We start from the raw sequence: 19,790 nt of genomic DNA on the forward strand, positions 1-19,790 counted from the left end.
CAGTAGGGTCACCTGATAGTGAGCCAGTGTGTTCAGAGTTGGGTGGCCTGGTCCCTGGACAGTAGGGTCACCTGATAGTGAGCCAGTGTGTTCAGCCTCTTCCAGTCGTTGTCAATTTTGGTGGTGACGTCCTCGTCCTGAAGGATGATGCGTGCCATGCGGCCCTGGCGCCACTCTACAGGAAGTAGGGTATTGGAGGTGGCCTTCCTTCCTTCCCTCCCTCCCACCCAAGCTCCTCATTCTGCGGGTACACAGAACGAAGGAGTGGGGAAGCCATGACGGCAGGGAGGGGCTTGCTCTGCACTTGGGGGAAGAGCCTGCATAGAGTAACAAACTGAGGCCCCTCCATCCACTGAGAGCTCCATTCACTGGCTCAGAGGTGGTACAGTCATGGGCTGGCCTTTCATCTGCTACCTGGATGAGCCTAAGAGGTAGACTTTGTTTCACCCAGATCCAGGTCCAGCCTTTCCAGCCAAGTCTGCCATAGGATCCCCTCTCTCAACTTCCCCCAATGCAAAGGCCTGTCCCCTCAGCCCTGACAGCCCTGACTTCATAGAGAATATCAAACTCAAGGCTTGCCTCTTTTCCTCCATCACTTTACCCTGGCCTGCAGACCCCAGTTTACCCTGTCACCTCCCTTGCAGACTTTCTGTTGGATGCCTTCTGGTAAGCATCCTCTACCAACAGGACAACTGGCACTAGGGGATTGGCTTCTGATCTGAATGCACAGGGACACTTGGCCTGCCACTCACCCAGGTCCATGTCCCCAGCCTTGGGCCGCTGTGAGTAAGGCACACCCTTGTATACAGCATCGAGTAGTTTCTCCTTGACCTGTGTCACGGTGTCGCAGTTCAGCCCCTTCACAGGAACCTCAGGCGCATTCTCATTCTCGGGGTTCACACAGTTCAGGGTCTGTGTGTGAGGAGGGTGGTATGGCAGCCTTAGCCCCACCCCTTGCTTCTGCCAGTCCTGCTCACTCAATTCAGTGTCATTTGAAGGGGAAGACCCAGGACTGGGGGCTCACCAGGGTCTTGTAGTCAATCTGCTGCCGGATGAGCTTGTCCTCACTCAGAGAGTAGCGGGCCTCCCCTGTGATGGCATCAATGGGGCCCTTCTCCATCTGCTGCTTGATGGCACAGTACAGCATGAAGAGCGGCTCCCCAGCACACTCCTGTGTAGATGGGAGGGTGTGAGCTGGGGCCAGGACCTAGTCAGCCCTTTAAGGGCTATCGAGTTGCTTCCAACAGCTCCATCTCTCCTCTTATGAGGCAAGCCTGTCTCTGAAGCCAACACCGGGTGAGGCAATCTAGTGAGCAACAACCCCAGTGTCCTTGTGACACAGATATGGAAATCTTTAATAAGGATGAGGTACCAGTTAAGGGAAGGCATGCATGGACAACACACTCATGGAAGGAAGAGCAAGGCAGGTGGACCCCTGCTCTCGGTACACACCAGGTGTGATCAGGATCTCCTGGATGTCTAGGGACCCACCTAGATACAAGTCTAGCACCCCACTAACACCCTGTTTCACATGATCATTGACAGAAACACACTGACTCCTGAGGCTCCACACCACCAAGGGGCAAAGGAACCCACAGCCTTATGCCAATAATAAATGGGGGCTACTGGGGTGCCTCTGGACACTTGGTAAGGACCTGGCACTGTCCCTGCCTCCAGCTACTGTCATCTGGCTCCCCTCACTACAAGTGTGAATCATATCTAGGCCCCACCCCGGAGCCTTTGCCCATCACTAAACCCCCTTTAGGTTCTCCCAAGTCCTGGATTGAGGCAGGCAGTTTTGAGAGCCGCAGCACAGTGTTGGGAGTTAATCACTGCTGAGTGAGCTGAATGAAGGAGAAGCTATCACAGGAAAAGCTCACATCACTCAGCAAGGGGAGGGGAGCAGCTGGCTGGAACTCAGGGTGATCCCATGGCCCTGAATGCCCACCCCTGCCTGCTGGCATCACTTGTCACAGTGGCCACTGGGTAGCTGAAAATGCCCAGGCAGGAGGTGGCCCAGGTGGGTCCTTGGCAAGCCCACAGTGACTCTGCTCCTGGACCCAGATGCTCTAGACCCTTGTTAGCATCTGAGGTAATTAAAGAGACAGCTGCTAAGGACCGGCCAGGAGCATAGATCATCCGAGACCTTCCGACAACACTCCTGTCTTTGAAATTATGTTTCATTTGCAAACTTGGCTTCATTAAGTCAGCCAGGGAGGAGGAGGGAGGGGGAGCAGGTTGGGACTCAGAGCCATCAAAGCTGCCTCTTTCAGCAAACACTACCTCATAACATTCCCCAGATTAGATGTCTGCCCTAGGGTTCCTGAGCACAGTAAAAAGAGCAGAGGAGGCAGGCAAGATGCCCGAAGCCTTGAATGTAGACCCACCCAACCCTAATGCATCTGCCCTGGAAAAGCCAGGGCTTCTTAGCGAATCTCCGTCTCAGCCAGGCAGTTCACCAGACCCTGAAGGCAGCCATTCCCCCTGCCAGCCCACACCATCGCTTTCACCAGGCCTGCCAAGACTGTGAAAGAGCAATCAGAGATGAGAGCCCAGAAAGGAGGTGGGCCCAGAAAGAAGCTGTCCTAAGCCCAAGGCCTTCCTCTCTCTGGCCCTATTTCCCTGTCCCATGACAAGGAGAATGTGGGGCCTCAGCTTCCTCTCAACCCTGTTGAGGTGGAGAGAATGGCCCTTTCATACAGAGAGGCAACAGAGCAGCAGCTTGCCCATCTGCAAGGAAGGCAAGGCAGATCGCTACCTCATGCATCTCTAGCCTAGGAGCTGCAAACAATAGGATGCTGTTATTTAAAACAAGACCAACACAACAACAAACCTACCATATACTAAAGAAAATAACTCTAGAAAACATGCAAATGTTGCTTCAAAGAAGATGAAAGTGGCCGATCAAGCAGGTTTAACTTGCTAATAAATGCTGCTGAAGCAGCTTGCTGTCCGTCCACATGTGCTCATCTATGGTGGAGTCAGTGGCCCCCAGGCCAGGAAGGAGTCTTGGAGTATGCCTGGTCACCTATGGTCACTCTGGAAGCCCACCACAGCAGATAGCTACACCAGAAGCTGGCTGTGTTGGGGAAGAATTCGGATTCTCCTAACACCTGCCAATGTGACAGAGGACAGTGAAACTGACACCACAGTGGTCACACTGTGGAACACTACGCACCTGCCAAGAGGGCAAATACCATGTGCCAACTTACCTGAAAACGTGGGCCTAGCCCTACCTGGGGTGGGGACTGGAGGGAGTGGAGCATGACACAAAGCACATGGTGTGACAGAGAAGAAAGCCCTGAGGAGCGAGGTGCCCCCGCACCAGACCTTTTTGGGAAAAGCACTCAGGATGGGTGAGGCTACTCGCAGCATGGGAAGCTGAGGCAGGAGGATCACTTAAGCCAGAACTGCAGACCAGAGTGACAACGCAGCCAGAACGCAAAACAAACATTTGAACAAAACCTGTTCCTCTACCTATAGACATTTGCTTCATTTCAGAAACCTGCCTAGGATGACGCACACTGAATATGGCTGTGACCACCAGAGCCGAGCGCTGCCCCTTTACCCACAGATGTTGTTGACAGTGTAGTGACAGGCAGAGCAAACTACCTGGCTCATGTGTTCTCGTCACCAGTGATCTATGGGGCAGGGGTTGGGCTCAGACCCTGCCCACTGCAAACTCATAAAGCCTGAGACAGAACCCCCATGCATTTCCTCCCTCGTACAAACTGAGCTGTGTGTGTGGTGCGGTTATGCAGGCCAGAGGCGGACATCCCAGCTGTACGAAGGAACCGTTCATACTTTTCAGAGTGGCTTATGACCTGCACTTCTCCAGTAGTTTTCTACTGCATACTGTGGACTGTAGCTAACCACAAGCAACTGACCCAAAGGCAAGCCCGGTGGCTGCACAGGGTCATATAGACCTGTCCACAGACAGGTCTGCAGCCACGTGGGTGGATTTAGCCAGCCATGCAAGGCTGCAATGGACGATTCCACTTGCTTCAGAGGCAGAAACTACGAAGGGGTACAGTGGAGGGAAGGAGAGGGATAGGAAACATTTCATGACGGCGGAGTTCAGGTTTACAAGACGAACAGTGCAGACGGCAGACACTCAGGAGACTGAGGCACGAAGGGCATGAGTTTGAGGCCAGCCTGGGCAATTTAGGGAGGCCTTATCTCAAATAATAAGACAAGGGTTGGTGAGATGACTCAGTAAGTAAAGGAACCTGCTGCCAACTCTGACAACAGAGATCACTTCCTGGGACCCCCAGGGTGGAAGGAAAGAACCAACTCCTGCATGTTGTCCTCTGACTGCACATACACACAGTGGTATACACCCGCAGAATGAAGAAATAGAAATGTCATTTAAAAAAGTTTAAAAGGTGGTGAATTTTTTAATTACGTGTATTTTAATCCAGTAAAACAGTTTTTAAGTCTTAGCATGTTAAAGAGAGACCAGCCGTTGAGCCATGGAAGGGTGGAGGGACTTGTCTCATGACTGAAAGCAACGGCTCTGGAAAGCTATGCAGTATGTGCCACAAGCCTTAGAGGCCAGAGAAGGCAGAACTATGGCAGCAGGAGGGTCTGGTGCCAGCTCAGGGAGGGAGGCACTGAGGGCATCCTCTTGCGGCACCACACAGCAAAGCCTGGTAAGAAGCCTATGTGTGGCTCAGTGGCCATAAACAGAGACGGAACAGGCCTAGGCCAACCTGGGCCTACTCCTGGGGCAGGTCAGTCTCCAGGAGCAAGGCTCCAGCATGGCTGCCTGTGGCCTGGCCTTGGTATGTGGAGTTTCAGTTCCCACTGCCCAGCAAAACCCAGAGCTGAGAGGAAACCCCAAGCTCCCGGCCCAGGGCCTAAGAGTGGACTTGGGGCAGGGTGGCCCACTGTTTCCCTTAAGCTCTGCTTCCTCCCTTTTGTACCCCTCTTCCTGCTGCTCCCTCAGCTGTTGTGTCCCCCACCCCCAACATCATTCCCACATGCCTGAGTGCCCTGTGAGGCCAATGCCCCTCCATGAGGCTGTCCCAGACATCTGACAGGCTCAGCTCCCTCTGCCCCACAGTGACAGCTGCAGGGCCAGCTCCACCAGCTTCCAGAGGCAGCTGGCTTCCCCACATTGTAGCAGTCGGCACTCCAGAGCTGGCTCAGGATCTGAGACCCAGTGGGGTAGACTGCACCCGCTCCTTGGTGTGGAAAATGAGGGTCAAACAGGGCCAGCACGCGTCAAGACCCAGCACGGGCACAGCTGCTGAAATGCCTTAGCCTTTGCTCTGCCTTGCTTCTTCTGGTCTACAGAGTCTGCTTTAACAAGCATGTAAATAACTGTCCACAGGGCAGCAGTGTCATAGGAGATATGCCCATTAACTATCACAGGGCTGCTGTGCACACAGACTCCCTTCTCCCCAGCTGCCCCTGTGCCTCCAGGTCACTTTGCTGCATCTCTGGTCCTTCAGCTCATTCCTCACAACCACTGCTGTCTCTTACTACCATCTCTTACTTACTCCCCCCCCAGCCCCCCGGCAGGCAAAGACATCCCACCAGGGAGGGATCATGTGCCGACCCTTCTGGGTCAGCCAGTCAGAGATCAGCAGCAGCCTACTGGGAGAGGACTGTCCAGGGACTGGCACCAGTCCATCTCTGCCCAGCTGCACTGCTGGTTACTGTATCCAGAGTACTGGCCAGGGCTGATTGCACAGGTTATGCTACCTGGGTGACAGACTGTCACCATTTGCGGCATCTATCCCACTGGCCATGAGGTTAGGGGAAACCAGAAGATTTCTCAAGACTGTATGATAATGCAGTTCAACAACCAGCCCACCCTGGCACCTGATGGGCTTTGAGGGCTTTAGGGAGCCAGAAGCCTAGTGTGGACTCACACTCTACCACAGACTACACATAGTGCTCTTGAGGGCCAGTGTCAGAGCCCATTTAGGTGCAGTCCCCATCCTGAGCCTGGCAGCTCGCTCCAGGCATCAAACAGAGATCCAAGCTCATTCCAAACTCCAGCCTGGGCACTAACTTCAGAGTGTAAATGCCTACCCTACTTCTGGAGGTGGCAAGGATCAGCACGGGAAACAGGAGCAAGGGATCTGGGTTGCTGGGCTGGGATATTCACACCTGGGCTCTGGCCTTTGTACCATGTGGACATTTGGCTTCTGCCCACTCCACCCCTGCTCTCCATTCACTGGGCCCGAGGCTTAGCTGGCCCTATGTGGAGCCACCTACCTTGAGGAACTTATACAAAAGGAAGGTGAACCAGTTGGTTAGCATCTTCTCTGCCACCGATTCAGTCCTGCGGGAAGAGCCGCAGATGGGAGAGTGGAGTCACTTCTACCATCCAGCAGGCATAGGTCCCCACGACTCCCATAGTGACCATACCCACAGGCCAGGCTTCTGTCATTGTACCTCCGCAACAGCAGTTTGGGGTGGTTCTTGCTTTCCAGGTTCTTCTCAATAAGGTCAGAAAGCAACTGCTTAAGCACGCCCGTGGCATACTCCATCTCACCCTGCAGGGCTGTCATGATGAGGGAGGCCACGTTCCCACGGTCACGCATGGAGAAGCTACGCTGGGCCTCCAGTGTACGGATGAAGGTCAACAGGAAGTGCTTCTTGGTCAACAGCTGTCCGAACAGTGTCAGCGACTTCTCCACATTGGCCTGCACCTGGGGGGGGGGGGCACAAAGTCCTGACAGCTAAGGCAGGGAAAAGGCCAGGTTGCCCACACTGCACAGTGGAGCTCGGCACCTAGATCCTCCAAGAGACCTGGGCAGGTGAATTGTAGAAAGTACCACAGAGCCTAGGCATGGGGCAGTTAGCTTGGGTGAGGCCTGGGGCACTGCCCTATGCCTAGAATCTCCTTTCTGCTTCCGAAGCACTACAGATACTAGTGTCACCCAGAGGAAGCCACCTGTCCAGAAATCAGGCCCCTGCCTCAGAGCTCAGGGTCCCAATCCTGGGCAGGCATCAATGTGTGTCTGACCCCATACTCCCTAACCTTTCTCTGGAAGGCCATACCAGCCCGCATTCCCTTGGCTGTCCACCGGTCATGCCCTTGGCTGCCCAGCAGCCCCCAGAACCTCTGAGCTAGCAATCTTACCTCCATCTCTTTCAGTACAGGATGGTCCTCAATGCCAGGGAACAGCACTCGCATGGCATAAGTACGGTAGTCAAGGAATGGTATGCCGGCACCATCCAGGTCGCTGGTCAGCTCATGGATGTCCGTCTGTAGCTCTGCAAAGGCTGTGGCCAGGTGTGGGGTCAGGGGCAATGCGGGGTAAGGGCAGCATTCCTGAGACTCCCCTTACCCTTCGCTGTTCCAGCCTTCCTGCTGTCTGACTAGGATCACTGGTCCTGACCTTAAGAAACCAACCAATGTACTTTTCTGTGCCTCAGTTTCCCTAGTTTAGGACAAAATTCTTTCAACACCACTATCTCAGCCTCTGCCACCTTCCTGGGACTGAGCCAGAGCCAGTTAGTAGGACAAGATAGGGTCAGTGATGGTGACTGCCCCAAGCTTCGGTCTCACCCCCCTGCTGACCTTCCTTGCACTCAAGGGCCACGCGTGACTCCAGGTTGTCCATTTGGAGCTGCAGTCTCTTGAGGGTACGGTCAGCATCCCGGGACTTGCGTTTGTAGGCAATGAGCACGGCCACGATGACCAGAAGCAAGAGGCCACCACCCCCACCGATACCCACGATGGCTGGCAGTGTAAGCAGGCTATCCGAGTACACCTGCAGCATCCCAGGCGAGAACTCGAAGCCGCCGGCCCGCACCTGCCAGATGGGATATGCGTGCTCAGAGGGTATCAGTCCCTCAGAGCTTGAGGCCTCTGTCCAGCGGCCCTTAAGGCCCTTAAGCACCTGCCTGTGGGTAACATCTCTCCAGCAGGTGACCTGAATGGTTAACATGCCCAGGTAGCTAGTGCACGAGCACTCAGTAGTGGGACATTAGTGAGCGGGACTCACATTGGTGAAGATGGTGAGGGCTGAATGGGGCCTGCATTTGAGCTCAGAGGTAGGATTGCTTTAGTGGGGGCAGGGTTAGTAGGTCAGGAGGTTGGTTCCAGGAGACCACAGCTAGGCTGTGACAGGGATTTTCTGGCTCTCTGCATAAGGCAAGATGGGGAACACACCGTGACTTTGTGCTGCCCTGTGAGATTGGGTGCTTCACACAGCAGCTGGGTCTCAGACACGGTGAGGATACAGGGTGTGGAGCCGATGAGCACCGTGTAGTTGAGCCTGGAATTGCCAGGAGCAGGTGGCAGGAGATTCCGTCCCTGCAGGGAACAGGGTATAGTGAAGGCAGGCCCCAGCTGCCTATCTCAGCACAGCTTCTGCAGCAGGAGGCCACAGTGGCTGAGACCCACCTTGAGGATGAGTGGGGAGCTGGGCTTCAGCTCCAAGAGCCCAGTAGGGCTGAGCGGCTCCAGTACAGGGTCCGGGTAGTAGAGGAATGTGGAGCTGTTGAGTACCAGCAGCGTGCGTACATTGTCCATGATGAAGCCAAGCTCATCTGGCCGCTCTCCCAGTTCTGGTGGGCTGCGCGTTGGGTTGTGTATAGACGGCGCCCGGCACACCATGGTGGTGTCATTGTACACCATGCAGCTCTGGGACATAGGCACCAGGACCTCAGGCCAGCCCTCCCATTGTGGGCCAGCTACCCGATGACAGCCCACCCTGGGAATAGTGGTTCCCTGTGAGGATGCCCTAGGCATCAAGGGAACACATGTTCAAGATGTCTACTCTCTGACGGCTGAGGGCCCGACATGTCAGAGCCCAAGGCTCACCCCTAGCTGACCACTTCGTCCTCAAGGCCTCAGCACAGACAGGTAGGCATGGGAAGGCAGAAGCAGGGGTGTTAGCAGCAGTAGTTCTGGTCTAGGCAATACCCACATGGACAGGGTGAGGTAGGGACCAGAGGCATGGGGCATTCACTCACATTCTCCCTCTCAACACCTCCGTACTTGGCCCGGATTCGAGGTTCACGGACGGTAGCCAGATTGGTGCCTGTGACTGTTAGGAGGGTCCCACCACTAAAGGAAGGAGTGAAGAATCAGACAATGCCCTAGGCCTGAAAGTATAAGAGAGACACAGCCTCTTCCTGAGAGAGCAGGTGGTTCAAAGCTTAGCCAGAGCACTTCTTGCCAGGATTAACCACTGACTTAGGAAGCTGCCAGAGCAAGCCACCATGGAATACCCAGGAGAGGCACTCCCTGACCTACAGCTGGGAATGGGGAGGTACCCCCAGCTCCACAGTAGGAACGGAGAAGGGCTTCTAGCTCTGCAATGGGAAACAGGGACCGGTTCCTGGCTCCGCAGCAGGTCTCCCACCTGTTGATGCTCCACTCGGGGTCAATCCTCAGGATAGTGGGGTCTTCGGTATAGTTGTACTTCACTTCAGGGTTGGAGAGCTGGGCACGGTTGATGTTGATGACAATAGGGGCACTGCCAGGGGTCTGCCCGGGTGGTGTCAGGCAGCGGATCTCTCGAGAATTCCTCCTGGGATGGAGTCAGGATGGGTGAGGGCATGGTGAGGTGGCATGTAACACACCAGCAGTTCTTCATGGTGGCTGAGCACTGGCTCCCGGGGAAAGGCATGGGCCTCACTCAGATGGCTAGGGCCTCACTCAGATGGCTACTGGGATGACAGCTATGACCCTAGAGTGGCCACCAGTGTCTAATCCTACCCTGAACCCTGGCTGGCCTCCCTATCTTGGGTCTTACTTATACTTGGCTTTAGAACCTCCCTCGGGCATGAACTCCACCCTATTTTCCTAATGACACAACCTGTAATGCAGATGGATGAAATGGACCCTGCCTGCTGCTGGCTATTCAGGAGACCCTGGCCAAGCCTTGAAAGCGTCAGTCAGCCATCTTAGTCCACCCTGCCAGGCTTGGGATAAACATACCTTGCAGATGATAGGCTGTTGCTCAGAAGGTCAGAGACACTAAACTACACAACTGACCCTTTCCACTTGCCAGCACTGCCTTCTCAGACCTCTGTACACAGAGTTCTACCACCACCAAGGGCCTTGAACAAAACAGCCCCTCCTTCCCTCTGCACACACACACACCTGGAAAATGCCCTGCTCCTAGCAATAGTATGTTGTCCTGGGGAATGGGGTCACAGGTCACCTTCATTAACAGTCAGCAAGGCAATACCTGTTCTGAGGCCCTGTCCCTTGGCTGTATTACCTCAGGCTGGAGGCCCCACAGCCGCCAGGCTGCAAACACCAATGATTAGTCTGATAACGGGTAATTACCACAGGAAAATATTTAAAAGACCGTTCCATTATCATCTTTAATCTAAAATTATCCACTTCAAGCCTCAAGGCTTTTGTTAAGATGTCTATTTTCTCTATTAAACTTTTAAAAAATACTTTTTATTTTGCTTGCAAGAGAGTTGTCTCCCTTCTCCTTAGGAGGGGCTAGGGTGGTGGCAGTAAGTAGTACCCACTGAGGCCAGGCCACACCCCTTCCCACTCTGGAGGCTGGCCCTCTATCTCCATGGCAACCTTTTCTGCCTCTAGGTTTCCATAGAGATCACCCCACCAGGTTTTCCATACCCGTTACCCAGGCAACAGGAGGGGACAGCAGAGCCAGGAAGGAAAGCTCTGTGGCCCCTGACTCCTCTCACCCCGTACCAGGAGAAGGAGCAGGGTCGGCCACCAATGGACACAGCCACATCACTGCCTGCATTCAGATGGCTTCCTTCGATGCCAATCCATGTTCCTCCGGACAGAGGCCCGCGGGAGGGGCTCACGCGGTAGAAGGTTGGTGTCTGCAGGAAGATGATTTGTTGGAGGGAATTCCCTCTTGGGTGCATACCCTAGCATCTGGGGTCCCCAGATAGTCAGACAGCCCAGGGGGCAAGGGTAACCACTCCCTTGTGGCTGGGCTCAGTCTAGGTATGGGCAACAGGAGCTATACTAGACATGAATCCAGGCCGACTTCTGCAGCACCCCTCGACACTTTCTGGGGTAACAAGAAGTAGAGGGCAGCAGGGTGGAGCTTACCACAAAGGTGAAGCGCTTGGGGGACAGGGCTCGGTAGTGGGGGGAACAGTCCCGTACACACACTTCCACCAGGGCGTCATGGGCCCGCAATGTGCTGGCATCTCCAATCTCACAGACAATCCTGTAGGCATGGTGGGGCTCAGCACTGCAGAATGGCAACCCCAGCCACCCAGGCCCCTCACCACCCACTGTAGTCTGCCTTACTGCTCTGCGCTGATGTACTCGCTCTCCACAGGGCTGCACAGCACCTTGCCCACGTGCACTCCTAGCCGCACATCCTCGAACCGCAGGCCCAGATTCTCGCCAGTGATGGTGAGCCTTGTCCCTCCCTGCCGAGGGCCTGTCTCTGGGGACAGCTGCAGGAAGGTAGAGGCTGGGGCGGACACAGCAAGGTCTACCATGCCAGGTGAGAGGAGGTGGTGGATGGGCTTACAAGGGTGGGGCTAGGCAGGTATTGGACCGGGTTTCCAGATCCTACCTTGAGAATCTTGGGGTCTGTGCAGCGGCTGCTGCCATGGTGGGCATGCATCCAGGAGGTTGGTGAGTCAGCTGGGCAGTGGTGACGGAGGGAACAGCGACGCTCAGCTACACACCAGCCACACTCAAAGCGTGGGTCTGCCTTGAGGCAGAGGCCACAACTCTGGCGCAGGGCTGGGCACTTGTAGAGGTGGGCTGTGACAGGAAGGCTGGTCAGCATGGACCCATATGCCATCCATTCACCCAGGCCACCAGCCCTGCTACTCACCCTGTATGTTCTGGGGGTTGTCAATGACAAAGTTGCCATTCCACACAACTGATAGGTTCACAGGCAGGTCACTGATATCATTCCCCTCATAGGAGTACTGTTGGAAGCAGGCATAGTGGTCATGCTTGAGGTAATGGGTCACTACCTCTATGCCACATAGAGGATCAAGGGCGCCTATGGGGGCCCTCACCATCTCTGAAATAGACTACTGAATGGGCCTGCCTACATGTAAGATGAACTAGAACACACACAGCTCTTCTGCCCATCTCTTCACACAGGGCTTCTCTTCTGGCTCCATGGCCCTGTTCCCTCCTACCAAACTCTATCTCCAGCAGCCATGAAGAAATCACACCCATCACCAGCCTCCAGTCCTATCCTCCAAGGCTGCCTCAGACACCACTTCCAACACCAGGGCAGTCTTGGCTGAGAGCTTCAGTCAGCCATCTGGGAAAGCAGGGCTAGCTGGGCCCAAGAGCATCAGGAAAGCTCTGTAAACATCAGTCTTTGTCTACTAAGCAGGACAGGACTTCTGAGGTGTGAGGTATTTGGGACCCCACAGCCTGAGCATAGATCAAAAGACCACTGTCCTGAGCAAAGATTGCTGCACCCACTCTACCTAGGTTGGCCTGCACTTAGGGTAACAGCCACAAGGGCTGGGCCTAAGCTTAGCTGCCTCCCACTTTCTGCAGCTGATGACCTCGGCTCTGTCTTGTGTTCGGGCTGAGGCAGGCAGCTTGACGTCTCTGAGGGGTGGCTCAGCAATTCATCACTATTTTATCTGAAGGAATTTAATTGGATCCTATCAAATTCCCTGATACTCTCTCTTCCCTTTAAACACTGCTGAAGGGAAGATAAATGGGGGTCTACAGAGAAGGGGACAGCGGAGACGAAGGGTGGAGAGACACAGGAAGCAGAAGTAAGAGAAAAGGGGTGATAAGAGTCAGAGGGTATTTGGGGGGTACAGGTTATGTGAGGAGCCAGTAGGAGAAGGAAAGGAGGTGACCAACAGCATGGGAAATGGGGGAGTGCAGCCTTCTCTGCTGGGCAGAGAGCTGTGCTTCTACTAACCTGCGGCCCATGCTACCCTGGCAGCCGATTTAACCCCAACCACTGCCCTGTTTGACCTCTATCAGCTAAGGGCTGCTGGAACCAGGGTGTGGGACAACTAAAGCCTTGTCAATCATCCTGTGTACACATTGCCTTGCCAACCTGATCATAAACCTATTCCAAAAAATTCATTGCCCTCCTGACTTTAAGCTTCCTGGGCAGAGAGGAAAATGAGGCCTCAGTAATCAGTGAGGAAAGTTTGAACCTGAGCTTGGGCCCCTGTGCACCACAAGGGTTTGTTCCATAGAGAACCACAGTCAAACACCAGATTTTCTGAGCTCAATGACAACTTTGGGAATGTCACTGTGAGGTATGAGTCTTCTACCAAGGGTTTTTCTCTGACACCCAGCAAGGCCACCTGCTGATGTTCAGATAGCTGTGGTGTGGGCACGTTCCTCAATGGTCATTGTATCTGGCTATTTCATTAAGGAACTCAGAGCCACCATGAGCCTACTTCCCTACACCACTCATACTCACCCAAAGGCTCAGTGGTGGGCCAGGGAGCCAGCAGAGTCCCCTGACCTTCCCGAGGCACACCTGGCCTCATATGTCATTCTGGCCTATTTTCCCTAACAAACCAGGTCTGGGACTGGGTGGGCAATGGCCCACTCCAGAGCATGGCACACCCCACCTTGCCTACCCGCCTGCTGTTCCCTCACCGAGGAGTTCTGGCATTGCAGGCTGGAGCTGTTGAAGCGCAGTGCAGTGACGCGGGCCGGGCTGCCTGGGATGTGGAAAAGGCACTCGTACCCTCGCTGGCCTGACTGTGGCTGTGGCAGGTTCCGTGCGGCCAGGGTGATGGGCTTCACCACACCCACTGGCACATAGATGTGGGTAGAAGGCAGGATCTGTGGGCAATCCTGGGGATAGCAAAGCTCTGGCTGAGCTGGGTCTGGTGGCCAGCAAGAAGTGAAAGTTCCACTGTGTCCCAGGCTGTGGTGGCTCACAAAGCCCAGGCTCCTTGTGTCATTTTGTAGCTCAGCACCACAGGGACAGTGGTCTTTAGGTCCTGCTCCCACCAGGCTGTAGCTTCACAGAGGTCAGCCTATTCACCCTGGCCATAACCTAAAACCCAGCTACTCTGGGGCCACAGGTACCCCATCTGGTCCACAGCTGCACAGACCCAAAGCAGGAGCCAAGAATGGAGTACTGGGGTAGCAGGCTCTCAGCTGGGGGTCTGGGAGCATATAAAAATAGCCTGGGCCCTGCAGAAAAACAGGCACCCCCAGGGCCAGGGTTTCAGCAACAATAACTGATGCAACGCCTGGCTTGCTTGCAGCATGGCTGGCAGCAGCCTCAGGAGGAGGTACCCCGTGGGAGCCCGTGGAGCAGCTTTAAATAGGGATGCTGAAAACAGGCCTGATCCCTGGGGGCTGCCTTGGCTCCCAAGGTGGATATAGGCCCAGGATCTGCTCCGCAGGGCCCATAAGGGCCTGAGCTCTGACCCAGACTCTCACAGTTTGACCCCAGAAGATCTGAAAAGGCTCACCGAGCAAGTCTGTGGCATGCCCCTGTAGCCATCCATTGGGCACTAGCCCCAATTTAGGTGGCAGTCCTGGTGGAGACACTGTACGCAGGGCCACATAAACACTGCTGCTACCATCAGAGGCGCATCTGCTAACTGTAGCCCAAGACTTGGTCTGTGATGGGACCCAGCTGAGAGAACAACCAACTTAGCTCAGCCTGTCCTAGAGCCCCTAACATCCCTGCTGAGCTGGGATTACCATCCACCTACTAAAACACACCAGGTTGAGTCCAGCATTGCTCACTATCCCCTGAAATACCCTGTGTGAGTACAGCAGGCAGAGAGCAGACAGGGACCCTGGCCAGATGCTGCTGCCTGCCCATTATCCCAACAATCCCTTCCAGCTATCAATCCCCTGGCCACACCGAGGACGGAAGGCCTCCCTGGTGTAACTTCTCCTCACCTAGACTCCGGTATTCTTTCCAAGCCCAGCAGCATATCTTCTAATTATGAATTCCAGAACTCACAGGCCAGGCTAAGTGGGGCCCCCTGGGGGCACACAGAATCTAGCTGAATTAATCCTACCAGCCACTTGTACCTCAGGCCCTAGTGATAGGTCATAGATCCCTTTGGATCTATTGGTTCAGCGCCAGGGACCAGCAGCCCTGAAAAGTCTACACCAATTCCTTGTTTCTTAGCAGTTCAAGGAGAGACTGGCAGACACCTGGGTAGTGGAGCCAGGGTCCCTGCCTACGGGCTCCTGATTCCACCTTCACTTGAGGATTAACCCAGAAGTAGCCAGAGAAGGGGATGTTTTAGGACTCAGGTCAGGTCCTTAGACATCTGATCCACAGCTGTTTTCCTCATGCAAACAAGTCTGCTTCCCTATTGGGAACTCAGGTTATTCCAGGGTCTGGCAAGGGAGAGAAGCCAAGAGTGAGGCCCACCAGGCCACTGGGGAGGTCACATGATGGGTTTCTTGTGGAAGGCCAGTTGCACCTCTCCACTCCTACAGTGAATGCGGTACTAAGAGGACATCCCAGGTCTCCGGGACTGTCAGCATGAGCTCTGCTGACCAAGCCTCTGCGAGGTTCCTTCTAGGGCCAACCACTCCATCCTGGCTGCCCATCTCACTAGCTGCTCAGTAAGCCCTGAGTGAAGCGAGGGCGGCCAGGTGAGTGCCTACAGGTCTCTCTCCATCTCCAGGCCAGTATCTGGGTATACAGAAAAGCACCTGGGGCTAGAAAGTCACAGGAATATGTGAGCCTGCATGAAGTCCCCCAGAGCCAGAGGCAGGGAGATGGGGGCTGCTGCTTGCCACTGTCTATTCTGGGGTTTCCAAAGACTTTCATTTGCTAAGTCTGTGGTTAAACAACACTCCTGATAATCCATACAAAGCTGCAAAGAAGAGTGAGCACCCATGGGATCAACCCATTCCCGAAAAGAGCCCTGCCTGACCCCAGCCCTGTGCAGACAAACCAGGCGTCTATGCTTCCCATCCTACTCAGCACACATGGTTTCACTGAGGACCTGAGCAGGTTACCACTCCAGGACGACATTTCCTCTGTTTAATAAAACTTCCTGAAGGTAATGGGCTAGTCAGGGCAGGATCAGAGGAACACCAGAGAAGAAACCTGGGCCACCTTGGCCTCAGGACCAACAGGGTCCCCCATATTCTACTAGCACTTTGCTTTTTCCAGAGCACTGCGCAGGCCTCTCTGGAAGCAGCCTCAGGCTAACCCTGGCCAGCTCCCAAGGCCCCTGGTTTGGCTCCTGCTGCCTACCCTGGATACTGTGATCCAGTTCCCCGGATGGCACCTTCCCAGAAAACCCACCCCACCCCTCCACTGTGTTCCTGGCTCTCACTCACCGTCACAGCCCCTATCCCCATTAGGTTCAGAATCCTGCCTTCTACTACTACCTTGTCCTAGCAGAATGTTAGGCCAGCAACCAGGGGGAGGGGGAAAGTCCAGAGGAGGGTAGGCTCATGGAGCCCCACTCATACATAATGACCTCCAGGAAAGGTTTCTAGACCAGTCCAGCTAGACTGCAGCCCCCACAGACCCAAGTGAGAGTATTCATGGCCTCTTCCTTCCCATTCCCATAATAGTAAGATGAATGGGTCCTGCTTCAAGTCCTGTCCCCACACCAACATGGACCCTAACCCCTTTCCCAGCTTCCCATCCACGCAGGCCTGCATGCCCAAGGTGTCCCAGGTTCCAGGAGGAGTGGCCTGCCACGCATACAGTCAGATTCAGCAGCAATTACCATGTGGAGCTTAAGAAACCCGCACAGCTCTGCTGTTAGCTTCCCTGGCTGTCTGGAAGAGGACTGTCACGAGACCCGCTGGTCAGGCTGCTCCAGCCCAGGCTTCTACAGGGCTCTTAATCTCCAGTCTGTCTCCCAAGGATTACAAAGGACACCCAAGGACACCAGCAAATGTTCCCAGTTTGCCCTCCGGCTACGACATTTAGGAAGTTGTTCCCACCTTGGTCACACCCCATAGTGTACAACGGGTATCCTGGCCACCTACAGGAATTGTTGGGTAACACCCTGAGGGTCACTGGTACTTCTGAAGTCTTATCCAGTCTTACCTCAGACACATTGACACGGCCTTCCAGAAAGGCACAGTCGGCCGCATTGTTGGTGCACACATGACGATATTTGCACCAGTGGCAGGGGAAGGAACCGTTGACACATGCCAGGCAGCTGCAGGGGGAGAATGGACAGTTAGGTCTAGGGGCGTAGTAGCTTTTATTTCCATCATGGGTCCTGGTGTGCTGTTACTCTTTGGAGTGCCAGCGCCTCTGCAAAGGCTGTTCCTGGCAGAGAAGATAACCAGACCCTCTGCCTGCTGCATAGGTCTTGCTGAAAATGGTCTTGCCTACTCTGGCTCTCTTCCTCTTCATTAAGCACTGGTCACTGCAGTGACCACTGGCCCTTATGACTGAGAATGTGCTTCGAAGACAACAGAAGCACATGCAGCAAGCCCACTCCAATGGGCTCGGGTAGCAAGTGGTTCCCCCAGCTTCTCAGAGCCTCAGTCTACCTCCACCTGTCCTATCCAAATCAGCTCCACCTGGACAGGTGCTGCTCAATCTGCATCTCATAATCCTGGGAGTTTGTAAAGACGACCTTGCGGCCTCTGGAAAAACACCTTTTCCCTTCCCACCAGGATCACCCTACCAGTTCTGGTCAGACTTGCTCCTGAAGACAAACAACTCCAAGGGTGCCTGGCTACAACAGTCTCCTGCTCTGAAGACAACCTACCCTTCCTGGACAAGAGAAAGCCAAAAATAAAAGCAGGACCAAAAAGCCAACCAATCCCACCTCCCAGGTCAAACCTGTTCAAGTTCTAAAATCCCCACCCTTGCCCTGGCCATCTAAGGACCCTGTCTTGACCAGTGCCCTGGCTAGTGAATGGACTATAGTTTGCCCTCAGCTCCCTTGTACCTGAAGTGAGGTGCTCACAGCCAAGGTGGGAAGCAGCAAACAGAGCTGATTCTGTCTAACAGCCAGAAGTCCCAGGACTAGGCGGAAGCCAATGCCTGGCTTCCTACTGTGCAGCAGCTATAGCCAGGCCAAGTTGGCACTGAGTTGCCATGTCTGAGCTCCACAATGGCCCAGATCATAGTCTCCCTCAGAGGTCCTGGCCCCACTCTGGTGACCAGCGGGGCTTTTCATAGGTCACATCTCACTCTTTGACCAAGTTTCTAAAACAGCTCTCCACAGCCACAGCCTTCCTCCATGCTACCCTCAAGGCCCTGCCCAGCCAGCTCTTCTACTGGCAGGCTGCTTTTGTGGAGACCGCTTATCCAGCCTGCTTGACTGGATGTTAGCCGCAGGAGGGCAGGCCTGCAAAGTATCTGCCACAAGACCACAGGGATGGAACTGTAGCAAGGGCACGGTCTGGGGACACTCACGACTGATGAACACTGCAGTTATAGAAGACAAAGTCCACAGATGCGAACTTCTTCCCCGTCTCCTTGGACTTGAGGTAGAGCTTCACAACCCGCTGGTCTCCTGCAGAATACAAGGCTAAGGTACCAGGGCCATAGACCACAGAGCCAGACACCCATGAAGAGTGCCCAGATGGAAGCCAGCCCATTACACCTCTGGCCTAGGCCCCAGGAAGCTGATACCTTTCCTCAGGTGGCCAGCAAGGAGTCAGAATACAACTTCCTCATGATGGCTGAGTGAAGTAGGTTCACTGGGCTACTTACTTGCCAGGTATTGAGTGACTAACTGGACCACAGCAGGCAGAAAGGTGCTGTGTTTGAACCCCCACCAGGGTTTCATCACACACAGAGCAAATGTCCCCACCTCCACTCTGACCTCTCCTCCTGTGTCTGTACTGCTGAGCAGGAAGTGAATCCACTCACCTTGGCCCTGTGTGATAGGTGCTACTTCCCGGGCAGAGGGTGAGCGGCAGTGGATGCGGCCATCTTCCAGGATGCTCTCAGTTTCTGTGAAGTCCTCAAAGGAGCAGTTGACACCAGCTGAGAGGTCAGGCACATTCCAGGCCTGCAGCACAAGCTGGCGGGTGGCAGAAGGCCTAGGTGAGTGGCTGACTGCCCCACTTGCCCTACCCCCTGCTCCCTCCCAGTCACTTCCAGCAGCCACACTCACCGGCACCTGGGACATGGTGACTGACACATTGCGTGGCTGGACAGTCAACTGCACACACTGCAACAGGTCAGAGGCGAACCGCTGGGGCTCATCTGCCCGCTCACAGGCATCCTGCCTAGAGCAGCTGTAGGTAGAATGTGCTCAGGTTGGGCCCATAGAGGTTCAGAGTCCCCAGGGCCACCAGAGAGGGGTCCCTGGGTTGAGGACATGGCTTCCTCTGCCCCCACATTATGGCATTCCCATCACTTGTCATGGGGTCAAAGGAGACCTCAGGTGGCTCCAGGGCAGCTATGACTATTGAGAGACACACAGACGGTTTCCAGGGCCAAATGTCACCCACCCCTTCAACCCAGACCTCCCAGACTCACACACTGTGCAGGACACACCAGCCACAGTGGGGGTCCCGAGACCCCAGGCACAGCTCACAGGAAGTATACTGCACACAGCTTTCCACAGGTACCCGCGTCACCTGGAGAGGAATCATAGTGTGAGGCCTGGCTAGGCCCATCCCAGCCTCCCAGCAGGTCCCCACAGTCCCCATCCTATAGGAGCACAGTGTACTCAAAAGTCAGGCTGTGTCACCCTGCCTCAGTTAAGTGGATCCAAGGGACAACAGATTCAGGACAGGTAGCCAGATGAGGCCTACAGCTATGACCACTCTGTCTCCCACCTGTCTGGACTCCTTCCTGGTCTGTGCTTCTGAGGGAGAGAGACTTGTCAGTGGAAGAAGACGGCCAGCCCCAGCAGTGCTCAGAGGGGTGGGGCCAGCCCCAGCAGTGCTCAGAGGGGTGGGGCCAGCCCCAGCAGTGCTCAGAGGGGTGGGGCCA

General features: G+C 54.8%; 1 protein-coding gene across 2 annotated transcripts in view; it reads right to left on the minus strand.

Moving 5' to 3' along the window:
- Window positions 1-19,790, minus strand: part of Plxna1 (plexin A1) — a 46,985-nt gene that overhangs the window by 7,745 nt on the left and 19,450 nt on the right. The window contains exons 5-26 of one of the 2 annotated variants that reach the window (XR_003378487.1): window positions 19,332-19,432; window positions 18,964-19,087; window positions 18,717-18,870; window positions 18,258-18,357; window positions 16,929-17,043; window positions 13,529-13,729; window positions 11,763-11,859; window positions 11,496-11,689; window positions 11,222-11,373; window positions 11,018-11,138; window positions 10,646-10,782; window positions 9,333-9,500; window positions 8,941-9,034; window positions 8,369-8,608; window positions 8,135-8,278; window positions 7,541-7,775; window positions 7,100-7,242; window positions 6,409-6,665; window positions 6,229-6,295; window positions 1,025-1,171; window positions 753-912; window positions 14-175 (exon numbers count right to left, since the gene is read on the minus strand). Coding sequence is in view for 1 of the 2 variants with exons in the window: in XM_005364857.2 (XP_005364914.1) it covers window positions 72-175; window positions 753-912; window positions 1,025-1,171; window positions 6,229-6,295; window positions 6,409-6,665; window positions 7,100-7,242; window positions 7,541-7,775; window positions 8,135-8,278; window positions 8,369-8,608; window positions 8,941-9,034; window positions 9,333-9,500; window positions 10,646-10,782; window positions 11,018-11,138; window positions 11,222-11,373; window positions 11,496-11,689; window positions 11,763-11,859; window positions 13,529-13,729; window positions 16,929-17,043; window positions 18,258-18,357; window positions 18,717-18,870; window positions 18,964-19,087; window positions 19,332-19,432 (3,255 nt within the window). In the remaining variant the exon portion in view is untranslated. The remainder of the gene's footprint in view (window positions 1-13; window positions 176-752; window positions 913-1,024; window positions 1,172-6,228; window positions 6,296-6,408; window positions 6,666-7,099; window positions 7,243-7,540; window positions 7,776-8,134; window positions 8,279-8,368; window positions 8,609-8,940; window positions 9,035-9,332; window positions 9,501-10,645; window positions 10,783-11,017; window positions 11,139-11,221; window positions 11,374-11,495; window positions 11,690-11,762; window positions 11,860-13,528; window positions 13,730-16,928; window positions 17,044-18,257; window positions 18,358-18,716; window positions 18,871-18,963; window positions 19,088-19,331; window positions 19,433-19,790) is intronic. The other variant, XM_005364857.2, reaches the window with a different exon arrangement.

The sequence above is a fragment of the Microtus ochrogaster genome, unplaced genomic scaffold (assembly GCF_000317375.1).
Source record: "Microtus ochrogaster isolate Prairie Vole_2 unplaced genomic scaffold, MicOch1.0 UNK1, whole genome shotgun sequence".
Lineage (NCBI taxonomy): Eukaryota > Metazoa > Chordata > Mammalia > Rodentia > Cricetidae > Microtus > Microtus ochrogaster.